We start from the raw sequence: 21,529 nt of genomic DNA, 5'->3' as shown, positions 1-21,529 counted from the left end.
AAGGGGGGTGAATACTTTTGCAAGGCACTGTAACTAGTAAACACTTCAGATACAATGTTGGTGTCTCTTTTCTGAACAAAATAGTAAGGTGGCCAATAACTGATAATACGGGACATATTTTATTTGCTAATCCGCTTATCAAACATGTCACGACAGATTTCTTCCTCTGAAGAAGAGGTGTGGCAAGGATCGGACCAATATGCAAGGTGGTAGGTGTCCATGTTATTTAATAAGAAAAACTAAACATGAACACAAATACAAAATAATAAAGTGAACTGGCAACAAAACAGTCCCGTGTGGCACAAACAATGACACAGGAAACAATCACCCACAAAATACCCAAAGAACATGGCTGCCTAAATATGGTTCCCAATCAGAGACAACGATAAACACCTGCCTCTAATTGAGAACCAATCTTGGCAACCATAGACTTACATAAACACCTAGACTAGAAAACCCCATAAACATACAAAACCCCTAGACCAGTCAAAACACATAAATCCCCCATGTTACACCCTAACCTAACCAAAATAATAAAGAAAACAAAGATAACTAAGGCCAGGGCGTGTCAAAACAGCTGATAGTAGTAGTATTTCCACTTAAATGTCAAACATGCTAATTGCTAATCCGTTAGCTAACCATTTTTACGACACCAATAATCACAAAACATTGATGGCTTGATAACGAGAACACTGTTGAAGGTAATATATTTGTTAAAGGCTGTTGAATATGCCAATAATACAGGGTGCTACACTATATTTATTTCTCAACTTTCCTAATATTAAGCACATTTCTTCTCTTTACAACAGAAGTATAGCCTACCTGACTGGCATGAAAATGAACCACGGAAAACACGTCCTCCATTTGCTATTTAAGTGCATATATGACATGTATTTTTTCCCCCTGACCATGTTTCCATACAGGTGCATGATAATGGTCCATTCTAAATCAAAACAAATTTCACACATATATTATTTAGAATATGTAAAGACAAGATTAAATCAAGAATAGTCTTCTCATGGGTGACAATATTAGCCAATGACTTGTGAATGATGCCCAGCTTGCATGCAGTAAGGCAAGAAACAGCACTTGCCTTTTTCTGTGACTTTTTCAAATTATAGTCGCATACCCATAGGCCTATATGTTTTGGTACGGTTTGTGTCACAACTAAAGTGGCCAAATAACTTCTTAAAATTAAGCATATTAATCTGCTTTACAACGTGGGTGTAACGGTTTTCTTCTGGTGAAAGAGAGGCGGACCAAAATGCAGCGTGGTGGTTATTCATATTTAATTTATAAAGACACTATACATGAATAAACTAAACAAAAAACAATAAATGTGCGAAAACCTAAACAGCCCTATCTGGTGCAAACACAGAGACAGGAACAATCACCCACAAAACCCAACACAAAACAGGCTACCTAAATATGGTTCCCAATCAGAGACAATGACTAACACCTGCCTCTGATTGAGAACCACATCAGGCCAAACATAGAAATAGACAAACCAGACACACAACATAGAATGCCTACCCAGCTCACGTCCTGACCAACACTAAAACAAGGAAAACACACACGAACGATGATCAGAACGTGACAGTGTGTGGAGCCTAACTGGCCAACACAGGCGGTGAGTGAGTTTAAAATTTAGGGAAGATAATTTTCACCATAAAATGCACCTTTATAATAAAGCATTACATGCATAATTGCATTTGCTGTCACTTTTGAAAATTGTGTTTTCCTCTAATGGAACATTTGCGCAGTGCTGCGCCTATAATGTGAAGAAATAGCCTAATAGTTTACTAAAATTTTCCGCTAAGCTTTCTGATCTGTTGCATCTGTTTTTGATGCTAGTGGTTGTATTCATTTGGGATCTATCGCATCCCAAAACTGTCCCAGTCTATGTTTGGAATATTTATTTCTCGCACAGTATAGAATAGGTCAACTGTTGTACTATGGGGGATAGTAGACTGTCATAGTCTAGTGATTTTGCTATTCGTTAGGTCCTACACATCTTGTTGGCTGACGAAAAGTAAATGTGGACAGTTCTTCCGACATCTTTAATATGCGCCTTGGAATTCAATAAGGATGCACGCAGTTGCATCCCTGATGTGTCTGTGGATGCCCACAGGAAATTTGATGCATTATCTGTGGTCAAACGACCAACCCTCATCACTGTCAAACGCTCCCTAAAACACTTCAGCGAGCAGGCCTTTCTAATCGACCTGGCCCGGGTATCCTGGAAGGATATTGACCTCATTCTGTCAGTAGAGGATGACTGGTTATTCTTTAAAAGTGCTTTCCTCACCATCTTAAATAAGCATGCCCCATTAAAAAAAATGTAGAACCAGGAACAGATATAGCCCTTGGTTCACTCCAGACCTGACTGCCCTTGACCAGCACAAAAACATCCTGTGGCGTACTGCATTCGCATCGAATAGCCCCCGAGATATGCAACTTTTCAGGGAAGTTAGGAACCAATATACACAAGCAGTTAGGAAAGAAAAGGCTATCTTTTTCAAACAGAAATTTGCATCCTGTAAGACAAACTCAAAAACGTTCTGGGACACTGTAAAGTCCATGGAGAATAAGAGCACCTCTTCCCAGCTGCCCACTGCACTGAGCCTAGGAAACACCGTCACCACCGATAAATCAACGATAATTGAGAATTTTAATAAGCATTTGTCTACGGCTGGCCATGCTTTCCACCTGGCTACCCCTACCCCGGTCAACAGCCCTGCACCCCCACAGCAACTTGCCCAAGCCTCCCCATTTCTCCTTCACCCAAATCTGGACCCCTACAAATCAGCCGGGCTAGATAATCTGGAAACTCTCTTTTTAAAATTAATTGTTGCAACCCCAATTACTAGCCTGTTCAACCTCTGTCGTATTGTCTGAGATCCCCAAAGATTGGAAAGCTGCCGCGGTCATCCCCCTCTTCAAAGGGGAGACACGTGATGCCGCGGAGCTGAGCAGACGTTGACAAACCGAGCTCTTCAAAGTTATTCTATCTTTACCTAAATAACAACGTTGAAACAATATTCTAACATCGGCTGATAAATTGTCAAGTACTTACCTTCCCAAAGAGCCATGGACCTCCGACCGAGAGGCAAGAAGGACGACCAAACGTTGTTGATTCCCAAGATAACGATAACGCTACAGCTAGCAAGATTAGCATTAGCCCTCATAACTCAGACGACAGTTCCAGACTGTTGCTCTCAGCAGCCTCTTGCGAGCCTGCCGACATGCTGGCTACTCTCCTCCGGGAAATTCAGGATGGTAACAGAGGTCTTTCTCTGAAAATCGATAAGAAATCGGCTGAACTCCATTCTTCCATTGACGACCTGAAATCCTCCATGAATGATCTCCTTTTGAGAACGACTGAGGCAGAGCTGCGCATTAGCACAGTTGAAGATACCATCGCTAGACATGACCAGGTCTTGACACAACTGCAAAAGGACAATGCCTACCTCAAAAACAAAGTAGATCAGATGGAGAACCAGAGTAGACGTAGTAATATCCGCGTGGTGGGATTGAAAGAGGACAGCGAGGGCCGTGACCCGGTCCGTTTCTTCACTTAATGGATCCCGGAGGTCCTAGGCATAACCAACTTCACCAAGCCGCTGGAAATCGAACGCGCCCACAGAACATCAGCGCCGAAACCCCGGCCAGATGAGCCCCCACGAGCCGTCCTGATCAGGTTCCTCCGTTTCCAAGACAGAGAGAAGATACTGCAACTCGCAAGAGCCAAAGGGGACATCGCCATCGATGGGAAGAGGGTCAGCCTTTCCCCGGATATGAGCGCGGACCTCGCCAGACGCCGCAAGCAGTTCAGACCTGCCGCCAAAGCACTGAAGGAGAAGAACATCACCGGCTACCTCATCCACCCTGCGCGGATGAAAGTTCAGTACAAGGGCCGAAGCCATCTCTTCAACACACCGGGAGAAGTGCACACTTTTCTCAAAGAACTGAGCAACGTCTGAGTCTGAGCCAGGACGGTCTCTCTGGGGGATAAAATGCAGTTCGTTTGTTTTCTCTTATCCGGATTGAACTGCTGGTATCTCACGGTCACTTTAATTGATTTGTACATTGAAAACAAACGTTGTGAATAGATATTAATGACTGAATATTTACTGCCCACGGTAAGGGCTGCTTGAGTCTCTTTACGAAAGATTAACATAAATGAGGGGGAAAGCAGTGGGACTAACCGTATCTTCCCGGGGTGAGTTCTATTACATTTACAGGAGAGTATATTTTGGTTTAGTCCATATCTACTGGGCGAAGCAATAAGTGGGTTTAGGCCCACTGCTTTCCCCCTAATTTATGTTAATCTTTCGTAAAGAGACTCAAGCAGCCCTTACCGTGGGCAGTAAATATTCAGCCATAAATATCTATTCACAACGTTTGTTTTCAATTTAGAGAGCTCACAGGTTTTAGTTTACGCCAAGGTTTAGCTCGTAAGAGCAAGATGGAAAGCGAGCAGCAACGTACCTCTACAAGTGAACGCCGCAGCCCGTCTGGTGTTCAACCTTCCCAAGTTCTCTCACGTCACCCCGCTCCTCCGCTCTCTCCACTGGCTTCCAGTTGAAGCTCGCATCCGCTACAAGACCATGGTGCTTGCCTACAGAGCTGTGAGGGGAACGGCACCTCAGTACCTCCAGGCTCTGATCAGGCCCTACACCCAAACAAGGGCACTGCGTTCATCCACCTCTGGCCTGCTCGCCTCCCCTACCACTGAGGAAGTACAGTTCCCGCTCAGCCCAGTCAAAACTGTTCGCTGCTCTGGCTCCCCAATGGTGGAACACACTCCCTCACGACGCCAGGACAGCGGAGTCAATCACCACCTTCCGGAGACACCTGAAACCCCACCTCTTTAAGGAATACCTAGGATAGGATAAAGTAATCCTTCTCACCCCCCCCCCCCTTAAAAGATTTAGATGCACTATTGTAAAGTGGCTGTTCCACTGGATGTCATAAGGTGAATGCACCAATTTGTAAGTCGCTCTGGATAAGAGCGTCTGCTAAATGACTTAAATGTAAAATGTAAATGTAAATGTATTCATGTTTGATTGTTGGGACTGTTGTTCTAGTCTGACAATCGGGGTGGGTGGGATTTGTATTATTATTTTTTTATTTTTCTTCCTTTTTTCTATGTTTATTGTTTCCTTCTTAAAGAGACACACTGGTCACTTTTGTGCTCAAACCAAAGTTGAAACATTTCCTAATTATCTGCATATGATAGATTTCTATTCAGTTACATATTTGAAACCCAACCTATGCTTAATCCACTAAAATATGTCACATTCAACGTAAAAGGTCTTAACAGCCCGATTAAAAGGAAAATAGTCTATACATACCTTAAGAAATTAAAGGCTGACATTGTGTTTTTACAAGAAACACATCTTACAGCCAGTGAACACAAGAAATTGAAGAGGGAATGGGTAGGACAAGTTTTTCGCATCCTCTTTTAACTCAAAAGCAAGAGGAACTGCAATTTTGATAAGTAGACACATCCCCTTCTGCGTCAACAACACCATCTCTGATCCCTCTGGCAGGTTTGTTTTGGTGCAGGGGCATATGTTTTCAGAGTCTTGGACCCTATTGAATATTTATGCTCCTAACTTCGATGACCATATGTTTATTCAGAATGTCTTCCTTCAGGATGCTCAAGCACCACCAGGATGGCTACTGGTTGGAGGAGATTTTAATTTTTGCTTAGATACAGTTCTTGATAGGTCTTCTGATAAACCCTCACTTCTTACCAAAGCCGGCAAGCTCACCATGTCATTCATGAAAGATCTCAATTTACTAGACATCTGGAGACAGTTGCACCCAAAGGATAGGGACTACTCTTTTTATTCACACCCACACAAGACACACACACGCATAGATAACTTTTTACTTTCCACACAACTGTTTCATAGAGTGTTAGATGTCGAGTATCTCCCCAGATTGCTTAGTGACCATTCTCCTCTGGTATTATCAATCTCCATCCCTACCAAGGTAAATGGAGCATATAGATGGAGACTAAATTCTACACTTCTAAAGCAACCTGAATTTTGTGCATTCATCAAAGAGCAGATCAATATTTTTACTTTGACAAACAAACCCTCTGCTCCTGACAGCTTCATTCTTTGGGACACATTGAAGGCCTACCTGAGGGGACAGATTATTTCCTATACTAAAGGGCTGAAGAAAAAACACGGTGCGGAACTGAGTGCTCTTGAATCTGAAATCTCCGAGCTAGAGAAAACCTACCAAAGAGGCCCGACTAAAGATCTATACAGGCTTTTGGTAAATAAAAAACTTAAATATAATATTCTGAACACATATCAAGCTGAGAGGGCCATCCCTAAATCAAAACAGCGTTATTATGAGCTTTGAGAGAAAGCTCACAAAGTATTAGCATGGCAACTGAAAGCAGAGGAAAGTAAGAGGACAATTAATGCCATAGAAACTCTCACTAAAGAGTTATCTTTCGACCCTTTTAAGAAATACTATGAAGACCTCTACACTTCCCAATCAAGCGATGATCTATCAGAGATAGACTCCTTTCTCTCCTCTCTCAACCTCCCATGCCTGTCGGGGGAAGACAGCGAGCGCCTGAGTGAACACTTCTCAGTCCCTGAATTGTTGGAGGCCATTAAATCCTTACCTTCTAATAAATCTCCTGGGGAGGATGGCTTCCCTCCAGAGTTCTATAAAGAATTTAGGGAGCTGTTGGTCCCCTACCTTATGGAGGTACTTAAAAAGCCAGAGAAGACAACTGCTTTCTAGAGTCCTTCTCTCAAGCAGTGATTACTGTAATCCACAAGAACGGGAAAAACCCGCTAAAGTGCGCCTCCTATAGACCAATCTCTCTCCTTAACACAGATTGTAAACTGGTCACCAAGATGCTATCTAAGAGACTGGAGTCATGTCTTCCCCTGTTGGTCAACCCAGTTCAGACTGGCTTCATAATTAATAGATTGTCCTCCAATAATCTCAGAAGGTTCTTTGATATAATTCACCTTGCTAACAAAAACAAAATACCTGGTGTCGCAGTCTCCCTCGATGCTGAAAAGGCCTTTGATAGGGTTGAATGGCCATACCTCTTTCGCGTCTTGGAAAAGTTCGGTTTAGGTACCGTGTTTGTAAATTTGATAAAATCACTCTACAAATCTCCTAAAGCTAGGATTGCTACCAATGGGATTACTTCCTCCTCTTTCCCTCTTTATAGGGGGAACAGCCAAGGTTGCTCAATTAGCCCCCACCTCTTTGCCCTCGCCATCGAACCGTTGGCTGAGGCTATTAGAACGTGCCCTGACATACATGGCTTTGAGGTGGGCCCCCATACCCATAAATTATCACTCTTTGCGAACGACCTTGTCTTATTCCTAACAAACCCAGAACACTCCCTCTCTCACTTGCAGATCCTACTACAGTGTTATAGTTCTTTATCTGGATATAAGGTCAATCTTGATAAAAGCGAAATCTTACAATTTTCTGTCTTTAACCATCATACCATCAAGCACAAGTTTCCTTTTAGATGGTCGCCTATGGGCTTCACATATTTGGGCATAATGGTGGATGGTAATCTGAACAACCTCTATAAACTCAATCTGGCCAGTTTGTTGCGAAAGGTGGAGGTTGACCTTTGTAAATGGATGGACTTACTGGGTAACTTTACTAACACCAATCTTAGGCAAAGCCATACTATAAAGCTAACAGAAATATTGCTAGCGATTGCCAAGAAATGTATTGCCTTGAAATGGAAATTGGATTCCTCCATGCCAGTTGCAATGTGGCTTTCGGAAGTTAATAGTTGTATCCCTTTGGAGAAAATCACTTACTGCTTGAGGAATAAGTTAAAGACATTTTACAGAATTTGGCAACCTTTTGACTATATGGAGAATCTCCCCCCACATCTCATTGATTGAATCTATATATAATCCTCACATAATGTTTCACACGTAATGTATATTATGTAGCCTACGGCAGGTGATCCAATGTCTCGTTATTTGTAAAAAAAATTACAATAATTTTTTTATATGATTTTTTATTATTGTATGTTTGTTTATATAACTATAATTATAATTTATTTCTGTTACGTTCGTCTGTTACTATCACTTTGTCCTATCGTTGTCTAATATCTTTTCACTTTTGTTTTGAATGTTCTTAATTGGAAAATGCCAAAATAAAATAAAATAAAAATGTAAAAAAGGGGGAGACACTCTAGAACCAAACTGCTACAGACCTGTAGTGGGGAGAACAAGTATTTGATACACTGCCAATTTAGTATTTTCTCCTACTTACAAAGCATGTAGAGATCTGTAATTTTCATCATAGGTACACTTCAACTGTGAGAGACGGAATCTAAAACAAAAATCCAGAAAATCACATTGTATGATTTTTAAGTAATTGATTAGCATTTTATTGCATGACATAAGTATTTGATCACCTACCAATCAGTAAGAATTCCAGCTCTCACAGACGTGTTAGTTTTTCTTTAAGAAGCCCTCCTGTTCTCCACACATTACCTGTATTAACTGCACCTGTTTGAACTCGTTACCTGTATAAAAGACACCTGTCCACACACTCAATCAAACAGACTCCAACCTCTCCACAATGGCCAAGACTAGAGAGCTGTATAAGGTCATCAGGGATAAAATTGTAGACCTGCACAAGGCTGGGATGGGCTACAGGACTATAGGCAAGCAGCTTGGTGAGAAGGCAACAACTGTTGGCGCAATTATTAGAAAATGGAAGAAGTTCAAGATGACGGTCAATCACCCTCAGTCTGGGGCTCCATGCAAGATCTCACCTCGTGGGGCATCAATGATTATGAGGAAGGTGAGGGATCAGCCCAGAACTACACGGCAGGACCTGGTCAATGACCTGAAGAGAGCTGGGACCACAGTCTCAAAGAAAACCATTAGTAACACACTACGCCGTCATGGATTAAAATCCTGCAGCGCACGCAAGGTCCCCCTCCTCAAGCCAGCGCATGTCCAGGCCCGTCTGAAGTTTGCCAATGACCATCTGGATGATCCAGAGGAGGAATGGGAGAAGGTCATGTGGTCTGATGAGACAAACATAGAGCTTTTAGGTCTAAACTCCACTCGCCGTGTTTGGAGGAAGAAGAAGGATGAGTACAACTCCAAGAACACCATCCCAACCGTGAAACATGGAGGTGGAAACATTATTCTTTGGGGATACTCTTCTGTAAAGGGGACAGGACGACTGCACCGTATTGAGTGGAGGATGGATGGGGCCATGTATCGCGAGATCTTGGCCAACAACCTCCTTCCCTCAGTAAGAGCATTGAAGATGGGTCGTGGCTGGGTCTTCCAGCATGACAACGACCCGAAACACACAGCCAGGGCATCTCAGGAGTGGCTCTGTAAGAAGCATCTCAAGGTCCTGGAGTGGCCTAGCCAGTCTCCAGACCTGAACCCAATAGAACATCTTTGGAAGGAGCTGAAAGTCCGTATTTCCCAGCGACAGCCCCGAAACCTGAAGGATCTGGAGAAGGTCTGTATGGAGGAGTGGGCCAAAATCACTGCTGCAGTGTGTGCAAACCTGGCCAAGAACTACAGGAAATGTATGATCTCTGTAATTGCAAACAAAGGTTTCTGTACCAAATATTAAGTTCTGCTTTTCTGATGTATCAAATACTTATGTCAAGCAATAAAATACAAATTAAGTACTTACAAATCATACAATGTGATTTTCTGTTTTTTTGTTTTAGATTCTGTCTCTCACAGTTGAAGTGTACCTATGATAAAAAATTACAGACCTCTACATGCTTTGTAAGTAGGAAAACCTGCAAAATCGGCAGTGTATCAAATACTTGTTCTCCCCACTGTATGTGAGAATGCTGTTCATTGACTACACCTCAGCGTTCAACACCATAGTATCCACAAAGCTCATCACTAAGCTAAGGACCTGGGACTAAACACCTCGCTCTGCAACTGGATCCAAGACTTCCTGACGGGCCTCCCCCAGGTGGTAAGGGTAGGCAACAACACATCTGCCACCCTGATCCTCAACACTGGAGCACTTCAGGGGTGTGTGCTTAGTCCCCTCCTGTACTCCCGGTTCACCCACGACTGCGTGGCCAAGCACGTCTCCTACACCATCATTAAGTTTGCTGACGACACGACAGTGGTAGGCCTGATCACGGACAATGATGTGACAGCCTATAAGGAGGTGGTCAGAGACCTGGCAGTGTGGTGCCAGGATAACAACCTCTCCCTCAATGTGAGCAAGACAAACAACGACAGGGCTGAAATGGAGCGGGTCGAGAGTTCCTTGATGTCCACATCACCAACAAACTATCATGGTCCAAACACACCAAGAAAGTTGTGAAGAGGGCACGACAGGGGAGACTGAAATGTACTACAGATGCACCATAGAGAGCATCCTGACCTGATGCATCACTGCCTGTTATGGCAACTGCTCAGCATTTGACCATAAGGAGCTACAGAGGGTAGTGCGTATGGCCCAGTACTACACTGGGGCAAAGCTTCCTGCTGTCCAGGACCTAAAGACTAGGCGGTATCAGAGGAAGCCCCCCAAAACATTCAACTTTCCACCTTCTCCACTACTGTCCTGTCGATGTGGATAGGGGGCTGCTCCCTCTGCTGTTTCTTGAAGTCCACGATCATCTCCTTTGTTTTGTTGACATTTGAGTGTGAGGTTATTTTCCTGACACCACATTCCGAGGGCCCTCACCTTTCCCTGTAGGCTGTCTCATTGTTGTTGGTAATCAAGCCTACCACTGTAGTGTCATCTGCAAACTTGATTGAGTTGGAGGCGTGCATGGCCACGCAGTCATGGGTGAACAGGGAGTACAGGAGAGGGCTGAGAACGCACCCTTGTGGGGCCCCAGTGTTGAGGATCAGCGGGGGGGAGATGTTGTTTCCTACCCTCACCACCTGGTGGTGGCCCGTCAGGAAGTCCAGGACCCAGTTGCACAGGGCGGGGTCTCGAGCTTAATGACGAGTTTGGAGGGTACTATGGTGTTAAATGCTAAGCTGTAGTTGATGAACAGCATTCTTACATAGGTATTCCTCTTGTCCAGATGGGTTAGGGCAGTGTGCAGTGTGATTGCGTTGTCTGTGGACCTATCGGGTTAGTAAGCAAGTTGGACTGGGTCTAGGGTGTTAGGTAGGGTGGAGGTGATATTGTCCTTGACTAGTCTCTCAAAGCACTTCAGGATGACAGAAGTGAGTGCTACGGGGCGATAGTAATTTAGCTCAGTTACCTTCGCTTTCTTGGGAACAGGAACAATGGTGGCCCTCTTGAAGCATGTGGGAACAGCAGACTGGGATGAGGATTGATTGAATATGTCCGTAAACACACCAGCCAGCTGGTCTGCGCATGCTCTGAGGACGCGGCTGGGGATGCCGTCTGGGCCGGCAGCCTTCCGAGGGTTAACATGTTTAAATGTTTTACTCACATTAGCTGCAGTGATGGAGAGCCCGCAGGTTTTGGTAGCGGGCTGTATCAGTGGCACTGTATTGTCCTCAAAGCGAGCAAATAAGTTGTTTAGTTTGTCTGGGAGCAAGACATCGTGGTCCGCGACGGGGCTGGTTTTCCTTTTGTAGTCCGTGATTGACTGTAGACCCTGCCACATACCTCTCGTGTCTGAGCCGTTGAATTGTGACTCTACTTTGTCTCTATACTGACGCTAAGCTTGTTTGATTTCCTTGCGGAGGGAATAGCTACACTGTTTGTATTTGTTCATGTTTCCGGTCACTGTAGTCACCAGATGCTGTAGTGTCCTTATCGGAAGTTTAGATATTGAGCTAGGTCGCATAGATATTGAGCTAGGTCGGGCAAGAATTGTTATTTTTTTCTAATGCTAACGACCCTGTTCAAAATCCTGTTCAATAATCTGGTATGTGGTTCTCGGTAACGGCCAGATGGCTTATGGCGAGAGGCGGGTGTGTTGTGTACCTCCAGTCTAGTTGATTTGCAAATGTTCATCGACATTGTCATATTGGCTTAGATATAATGGTAGGGAGATTTGAATTTGACATTGAGTTTCAACCAATGCATATGCTATTGTGGAGTCTATTGTCCCCACAGTGATCACCAGTACATGACCAGTCAGTTAGACATACTGTTCTGATCCTGCTCCTTGGACCTGTCTTTCTAGTCCAGAGGAGAAAGGAGGGCAGAGGCTGATCCGAGTGACAGAGACAGGGACATATTACATCTCTGTTAGATGATCAATCAACAGAGGTAAGTTAAACACACCTGAAACAACCTGTTCAAGCTCTTACATGGCGCCACTTCATAAACACACATCTCAGTTAGCACTTATACATTTCACAGATATCACTGACTTGACAGCAAGGAAAAAATAAAAGATATCTGACTGATAGTCTTTCAAATTAACAAGACTATTACAGTATACAGTGCCAACCAGCGTACTTTACACAAATATGTAGTTCTGTGTAAAACAACATTGCTCTCTTTCTTTGAAAACATAACAGTAAATTAAGCGACCATAGCATGATTTAATTTGGCCCTTCATATATAGATTTATGAGTCTGGGAAGTATTGCATCATGTAGCTACGCTGCCTAGCTAACTGAATCTAATAATGTTTATGAATGTTTATGAATGGTCCATCCTTCTCATCCTGCAGTGAGTGATAGGAAAATAGAGAGTTTATGAACCGAAGCAACGATAGACTGGTGAATGAAGCAAAATCCTCTCTCTCGCAATTACATAAATGCAAACCTCAAAGTAATGTTGACCCTGATAGGGGAATCAAAGGCCTGAGTCATGACCATGGCAGTGTTAATTTAGGGTTTGAGGAGGTCTGTCAACACTTCTCTCAGGTCTGAAGAAAAACCACAGAGACAGCCAGAGTGAAATCTGAGCCCTGCGAAAAAGATGTGGAGAATCTACTGAGTAGGAACTCTTGAGTATACGCCAGGTATTCTCCATAGTACTGCCAATCACACTATGTTGTATCAGCCCGACTGGTCCTGAAAGCGTGTATCTTGCAATTGTCCTGTATGTATGCATGTTTGTGCATACATTCATGTGTATGTGCTCGAGCTTGAGTGTGTGCCTGTGTGGATGCTACTGTACAGTAACTGCATGATCTGTTTGCCTCTGTCCTTGTTTATAGCCTTTCGACACACTCCCATAACGAAGGTAAGACCTGCCAGGCTGAGGGAAGTCTGTGGGGGAAGTGCCCTGATGTGGTGAAGGGTTTTAAGGTAAATGTTAAGGTGGTGAAAGGTAGGCAGGCGAGAGGCTCTGAGATCAGTCCTTTAGGAGTCAGAGGTTTGTGTGGACCAGGACATGGTGCTACTGGGTCACAATGTGGTGAGAGATCTCTGAGGCACAGAGGAAATGTGCCTAGTCAACAACATCAGGAGCAACAGGTGATAGTGTTGACCTGGTGGTCTAAGCTCAAAATAGTTATAGTTGAGAACTCCAATGTTCAGGTTATCCACATAAATACCCTACAGACATACAGGCAGGCCTACATATCTGCCTCAGCAGCCCAATTGTGATTGAAGTTGCTCCCTTCCCTTAATCGAGTCATGTGGAACAGCTCCATCTAGTGGTAAATTAGCTAATGTCATTAAATCATAGAGTGAACATCTGGAGTTGAACTGTATTTATACCAGAGTTGTGGACTTGAATCACATGACTTGGACTGGTTGCTGACTCCAGTCACGAATGTTTTTATGAGACTGGAATTGATAGACAATAACATAACTTGAGACTTGATTTGGACTTGGAGCCTCAAGATTTGGGACTCAATTACTTTAATTTATTTGTCCAGGTTTTGTAATGTTTTATCACTCATTTTGTTGCACAGAGTCAACGTGGAATACTCTACATGCTGCCAAAGACAGTAGCCGCAGCAACGCCCTTGCAAAAAAACTGAAACAGATTGGCTAGTGAAACTTACACTCGGCACTCTGATTGGACCAATAAACTGTCAATCAACACAGGTAGGGTGGTAAACAAGCAAACAGATTGACGATTTGCTGTATGGATATAGGATCGGGCACAGCGCAAACTTCAAATTATAGGAAGAAAGGATTGCCATAATAAATGAATATGCAGCGCCAAAAAACAGTTTGTTGATCAAGAATACTTTGCAAGCTCATCAGCAATAGGGCAAAAATTACTAGCATAGGTCTACTGGTATTTTGGTATGTAACAACGTCTTGAAATGTATCATTTAATGCATTTGGAATTGGTTTAAAATGAATTATTACTGTGGCAAAGATGCACCACAGGCGCGGCTTTTCACCTGCGCTCTACAAACTCCCGTCAGTGGAGAGTGCTTTTTTTATTGTGCTCATGAAAATTCACAAGACTCATGAGGTAGAAGTTCTGTTTATTTAATTCAATGTATGGTTTCCTTTGTTCCAGTGGAGATTCCTCAGAGGAGGAAGGGGAGGACCATACTCCTCTGTGAATAATTTATTGCCACTGGGACCCGCCGGTGTAACTGCTAAACTGCTTGCTGCTGACTATACTGTACTGATTGTAGGGGGTTAAAGCACGTTAGTTCTAGTAGTTATGTTGACTATGATGTTAATATGGCGACAACAATGTAGGATGATGTAAGCTGTGTGTAGTGGTTATGATATGAAGGTTTGGCTTGGAAAGCAATTTTTCATCTGGTCACAGGAAACTCAGGAAGCTATCCACAAGCGAAGAGAAAAGAAGTCTCGAGGTATATTGCTCACCTGAGGTAGAGTACCATATGATAAGCTGTAGACCACACTATATACCAAGAGAGTTCTCATCTATATTATTCGTAGCCGTCTATTTACCGCCACAAACCGATGCTGGCACTAAGACCGCACTCAACCAACTATAAGGCCATAAGCAAACAAGAAGATGCTCATCCAAACGCGGCACTCCTAGTGGCCGGGGGCTTCAATGCAGGCATACTTAAATCCGTTTTTATTTCATTTATACCAGCATGTCACATTTGCAACCAGAGGAGAAAAAAACTCTAGACCACCTTTACTCCACACACGGAGATGCATACAAAGCTCTCCCACACCCTCCATTTGGCAAATCTGACCGTTATTCTATCCTCCTGATTGCTGCTTACAAGAAAAAACTAAAGCAGGAAGTGCCAGTGACTCGCGCAATACAGAAGTTGTAAGATGACGCAGATGCTACACTACAGGATAGTTTTCCTAGCACAGCCTGGAATATGTTCCAGGATTCATCCAAAGGCACTGAGGAGTATACCACCTCGGTCATCGGCTTCATCAGTGAGTGTATCGACGACGTAGTCCACACAGTGACCGTACCTACATATCCCGAACAAGAAGCCATGGATTACAGGCAACATCCGCATCGAGCTAAAGCTAGACCAGACGCGAGCTACTCAGTGACGCGAGCCTACCAGACGAGCTAAATACCTTTTTTGCCCGCTTCGAGGAAAACAACACTGAAGCATGCACGAGAGCACCAGCTGTTCTGGATGACTGTCTGACAACTCTCTCTTTGAGCAGGAACATTAAACAGGTCAATATTCACAAAGCCGCGGGGCCAGATTAATTACCAGGACGTGTACTCAAAGCATGCGCGGACCAATTGGCAAGTGTCTTCAATGACCGAGTCTGTAATACCTACAGTTTCAAGCAGACCACCATGGTCCTTGTGGCCAAGGAAGCGAAGGTAACCTGCCTAAATGATTACCGCCCCGTGGCACTCATGAATTGCTTTGAAAGGCTGGTCATGGCTCACATCAACAGCATCCCTCCCGGATACCCTAGAACACTCCAATTCGCATACCGCTCCAACAGATCCACAGATGACACAATCTCAATTGCACTCCACACTGCATTTTCCCACCTGGACAGAAGGAACACCTATGAGAGAGTGCTATTCATTGACTACAGCTCAGCGTTCAACACCATAGTGCCCATGAAGCTCATCACTAAGCTAAGGACCCTGGGACTAAACACCTCTGCAACTGGATCCTGGACTTCCTGCTGTGCTGCCCCCAGATGGTAAGGGTAGGCAACAACACATCTTCCACGCTGATCCTCAATACTGGGTCCCCTCAGGGGTGTGTACTTAGTCCCCTCCTGTACTCCCTACTCACCTATGACTGCATGGCCAAACACGACTCCAACACCATCATTAAGTTTGCTGACGACACAACAGTGGTAGGACTTATCACCGACAACGATGAGACAGCCTATAGGGAGGAGGTCAGAGACCTGGCAGTGTGGTGCCAGGACAACAACACCTCCCTCAGTGTGAGCAAGACAAATGAGCTGATCGTGTATTAAAGAAAATGGCAGGCTGAACAGGCCCCCGTTAGCATCGACGGGGCTATATTGGAGCGGGTCGAGAGTTTCAAGTTCCTTGGTGTCCACATCACCAACGAACTATTGTGGTCCAAACACACCAAGACAGTCATGAAGAGGGCATGGCAACACCTTTTCCCCCTCAGGAGACTGAAAAGATTTGGCAGGGGTCACCATATCCTCAAAAAGTTCTACAGCTGCACCATCGAGAGTATGCTGACCAGTTAAATCACCACCTGGTATGGCAACTGCTCGGCATCTGACCATAAGGTGCTACAGAGGGAAGTGCGTATGGCCCAGTAGATAACTGGGGCCGAGCTTCCTGCCATCCAGGACCTATGTCAGAGGAAATCCCCCAAAATTGGGTCACCCGTCATAGACTGTTTTCTCTGCTACCACATGGCAAGGACCAAAAGGCTCCTTAATAGCTTCTACCCCCAAGCCATAAAACTGCTGAACAATTAATCAAATGGCCACCAGACTATTTATATCGCCCCCCCCCATTTGTTAAGTAAAGTGCTGCTACTCGCTGTTTATTATCTTTGCATAATCACTTCACCCCTAACTACATGTACAAATGACCTCAACTAATCTGCACCCCCTCACATTGACTCTGTACCAGTACCCCCTGCATATAGCCTCGTTATTTCATTTTATTGTTACTTTTTATTATTTTTTACTTTAGTTTATTTGGTAAATATTTTCTTAACTCTTTTTTGAATTGCACTGTTGGCTAAGTGCTTGTAAGTAAGCATTTCACGGTAAGGTCTACAGTTGTTGTATTCGGTGCATGTGACAAATAAAGTTTGATTTGATCTGATGAGAGGAGGAGTGAAGGAATACAACGATATAAGTGATCATTCATGCAGTTTGTATGTGGCTGCGATGAAAGTGAACTGTGTTTGCGTGTATACAGGGGTGTATTCATTCCGCCGATTCTGCTAACGATTTTGAAATAGAAGCAAAGGTAACGAAACGGGGATAAACTTACCTGAATTTGTCCAGTAGAAACTCTTGTTTCCAACTGCTAGACTAATGAATACACCCTAGATCAGCTATATGCTGGCAAGAGTGTGCAAGGCGGTATTGAATGTGTCAATGTCTGTCATCTTGATTACTCAAATTTCTATCAACCTCCGTTGTAAACTTCCATTCATAGGCTAAATTGTAGCTAGCAACCTCATGATGTGGGCATAGGGAAAATTTGATTATCATGTAGTACCTATCGATGTTATGTTAACCTGGGTGAATGGAATATGAATGACAGTCATCCAGTATGCTGTAATAGAAATAACACCATGCTCATGATCATCCTCCCACATCTTAAATGGCAACACCGCCACTGCTTTGTTCATATTTCACAGGTTATGTCGGAGTTCCGTTGCTACGTTCAACACAACTGGGAACTCGGAAAAATACGAAATCAAATCATGACGTCAGTGATCTTCAGATCGGAAAGTCGGAGCTCTAGAAAGAGGCCCAAGTTCCCGAGTTGGATGATCGTTCCAAATGATTTTCCCAGTCGGAGCTTGTTTTTTTTTCTCCAGAATTTCCAGTTGTTTTGAGCGCACTGAATTCGGAAGTCGAAATGTCTGAATTCCCAGGTCCGAGTTTCCAGTTGTTTTGAACGTGGCATTTGTCCTATGTCTGTCATTCTGGTTGTGCGTAATATGAGCGCGCGCGCCCCAGGGCACAGCGAAATAGGCTACGTGGCCTGCGCTCCACGCTTTGGAGTCAGAACGTTGGATAAGAGTAAATTATTGTTCCATGTAGATTTGTACGACTGATTTGTAACTTTTCAGCTCGGGGATTTGAACTTGCAACCTTCCGGTTACTAGTCCAACGCCCTAACCACTAGGCTACCCTGCCGCCCCAATTATGTATGGTTCCCCTAATTAAGAACAGACCTTGTATTTTGGCCATATAGCACACCCCCTCGTCGGGCCTTATTGCTTAATTAAATATAACCCGCGTTCACCATTGGATCACCAAGACCTGTAAATAAATATACACTGAGCATGTCAACCTGCCTTGTCTTCTGCTGATTTCATGCCCTTACAACTGCCACAAGGTTCCTATTTTACATAACATAGGCAAATCAAAATGTGTTGTAGACAAAATAATGAAAAGGGCTGTCTGGTAGCCTCAGTAAATAGACGACAATGATTTGTAGTTGAACAAGTTGTTGCATGTATAGATTTTTTTTTTTACTTGACTTGAGACCTGACTTGAAAACTTGTCACTGGGCTCTTAGAATGCACGACTTGACTTGAGTTTTGACCCGTTCTACTTGGGACTCGACTTGAGACCTTGTCACTTGAAATTTGCGTGTGACTCGAATAATAGTGACTTGGTGCCACCTCTGATTTATACTGTATTTTTATAAAGCATTTGTGAATTCCAGTGGGATCAAATATTCTGGTCCACGTATAGATTCACCATAAACTCTTTTCACACTTGCACAATGTTATTCAGAGTGTATTATCCATCACCGCTGTAGTGTGCTCTTCATTGATCGAAGTGAGGTTTCTCGTGCGTTGTATTTCCTGTAACCTGTCTGTGACTCCACTGTTAGCAACTTCACGTGTCCTGAAGAACCTCATCAAAGGTTCTGCCGCTATGTCTGAAAAAACGGAGGTTGATTTAACCGGAGCTAAGCAAAACACCGGTGTATGGCTAGTAAAGGTATGTTGCCTAAAATCTAATTAAACGGTAAGTCATATCCATACACATATTGGTCACACCTGACGGTTTTGTTGAGGAATAGCCTAGCATTTGGCTAGCTAAATTAAAACCTCCGGTCTCTTTTGAACTTTTGTTTGACCTAATCAGGTTCCCAAGTACTTGGCCCAGCAGTGGGCCAAAGCATCGGGAAAAGGAGAAATTGGAAAGCTCAAGATTGTAAAGTAAACACTGACCATTAACTACAACTCAACATCTGTTCATTACTGAAAACATGTGACTGCTTTTCAGAGGGGTTCAACACTACCAGACAGAAATGTTGACTTTTGCAGTGGACATCATGCTCAATTTTGTAGTTGGTGATGCTAGTTATAAATGGTCCGAAATTCAGTAACATGGTTCTTCAGGAATCAGCTGTCTAATGAGACAATTAGTGTAGCCTATGTTGTAGTTAACTGAAAGTAAATGTATTTCCCCCTCCCCTCATAGGAAACAAGGAAAAGCAGATGTAAGTATGTTACTTGTTGCCACAAGGTGTCACTGTAAACCCATACACTGTTCCTTGTCCTCAGTAATACCTTAAACTTTTGGAAGCGTTTTAGAAAACAGTAGCTGTATTATTAGAACATAATTTTCATTATTGGAAGTCATGTTTATAGATTCATAGACTATGATTAGTTGAATCAGAGGTTTAACTGCTTGGTTTTAACAAAAGCCTGCATCCATGCTGGGATGTTAGCGGATCCAAAGGTCTGGTGTTTCCTTTAGGTGTCGTTCACCCTGAATGAGGACCTAACCAGCCTGTCTGCCCTGGGAGAGAAGGCAGTGTCTGTACGAGCTCCCCGGGACCACCCATTCACCATGCATAGTGTGGGGGGGCAGACCCTGGCTGTGTACACTGAAACCTCTGCAGGTAAGACTACTGCCCTACTCTGCTCTAGTACTGGTAAAACACCATGGAGATATGTTTCATTTTGAGTTGGCGGTATATGGTGCCTTTTGAGTTGGTGAATCATAAATATTCAAGAGATTAATCAGATTAGATTTGGGTCGTCATTCTCAAGCAATGGAGAGATTCATCATCAAGACTTCTCGTTTGGCCTATTTCAGTTGACTTGTCTTAAAAGCTGTAGCTGAAATGTCGACAAACTATTTTATACTCCTGTTTTTTCCTTGCTCTATTGTAGACAGAGTTATTACGATTACTCTAATGCACTGACTTATTCATGTTTTAACCCTTTAAAATGTTATATAAAACAATTCTCATCAAATAGATATACCCAACTTTATTTTAAACAGCCTACTGTGGAGACACAGGAGAGGTGTGCATCTTTGGTTTATAGTTAATCCATGAGGTTCTCTTTGATCATTGGATGAAATAATATAGAACAAAGATAAATTGATTAAGATCACTTTGTTGGTCAAACTGACATTTGACTTCTACTTTTAACCCCTGAAAGACACAGATCCATGTTTTTGTAAAGGTGCAGGGGGCTGCCACACTGGGCTCCCATTATTGGGCTGTTGTTGTGTGGGGTTTGCTCAAGGGCACAACAACAGGTATATAGGACTTGATATCAGCAACCCTTCCGCCTGCCAACTTACTTCCCAAAAGATATTTCCCGTCAGACCTGGGATTGGAACTGGCAGCCTTTCGGTTGCTGGCTCGCCTCTCTAATTGCTAGGCCACCTGCTGCCCTCATGAGACATAGGCTTGTGGTGCACCAATGCGTTGCGGCTACAACGGCCTTCATCAGGGTGACAAAGAATAGTGGAAAAACAGGTGTGTATATACCAACTCACACCAAACCTTGACTGGTACTATGTAAAAAGGTGCATTTCTACGTTTTGTAGAAGAAAAAAAATTACGTTAAGTTCTACCCAATGACATCATCAAAAGTGAAAATGTTTTTTTAAATATACTGAATCCTACCTTGTGATGTCACAGAGAAACATAGAAACACACCATTTTCACAGTGCGTTCAGAAAGTATTCAGACCCCTTACATTACACTCTTCTAAAATGTATTTAAAAATAAAATACAAATCCTCAGCAATCTACTCAGAATACCCCATAATGACAAAACGAAAATGGGGTTTTACATTTTTTTGCAAATAAAAAACTGAAATACCTTATTTACATAAGTATTCAGACCCTTTGCTATGAGATTATAAATTGAGCTCAAGTGCATCCTGTTTCCATTGATCATCCTTGAGATGTTTCTACAACTTGATTGGCATCCACCTGTGGTAAATTCAATTGATTGGACATGATTTGGAAAGGCACACACCTGTCTATATAAGGTCCCACAGTTGACTGTGCATGTCTGAGCAAAACCAAGCCAGGAGGTCAAAGGAATTGTCCGTAGAGCTCTGAGACAGGATTGTGTCAGGTCACAGATCTGGGGAAGAGTACCAAAACATTTCTGCAGCATTGAAGGTCCACAAGAACACAGTGGTCTCCATCATTCTAAATGGAAGAAGTTTGGAACCACCAAGACTCTTCCTAGAGCTGGCCAAACTGAGCAATTGGGTGGGGGGCTTG

General features: G+C 43.4%; 1 protein-coding gene across 2 annotated transcripts in view; it reads left to right on the top strand.

Moving 5' to 3' along the window:
* The first annotated feature begins 17,251 nt into the window (after positions 1 to 17,251).
* The window catches only part of LOC118366829 (general transcription factor IIF subunit 2-like), a 33,202-nt gene continuing 28,924 nt past the window's right edge, over positions 17,252 to 21,529 (top strand). Inside the window, exons 1-5 of one of the 2 annotated variants that reach the window (XM_035749575.2) lie at positions 17,252 to 17,270; positions 18,879 to 18,988; positions 19,136 to 19,209; positions 19,475 to 19,493; positions 19,754 to 19,898. In XM_035749575.2, the coding sequence (XP_035605468.1) occupies positions 18,923 to 18,988; positions 19,136 to 19,209; positions 19,475 to 19,493; positions 19,754 to 19,898 (304 nt within the window). In that variant the 5' untranslated portion in view covers positions 17,252 to 17,270; positions 18,879 to 18,922. Of the gene's footprint in view, positions 17,271 to 18,308; positions 18,375 to 18,878; positions 18,989 to 19,135; positions 19,210 to 19,474; positions 19,494 to 19,753; positions 19,899 to 21,529 lie in introns of those variants that run through there. The other variant, XM_035749574.2, reaches the window with a different exon arrangement.

This window comes from Oncorhynchus keta, chromosome 34 (genome assembly GCF_023373465.1).
Source record: "Oncorhynchus keta strain PuntledgeMale-10-30-2019 chromosome 34, Oket_V2, whole genome shotgun sequence".
NCBI classification, from domain to species: Eukaryota; Metazoa; Chordata; class Actinopteri; order Salmoniformes; family Salmonidae; genus Oncorhynchus; species Oncorhynchus keta.
Note: the sequence above shows the minus strand (reverse complement) of the source record. Positions and strands in the feature narration are given on the sequence as shown.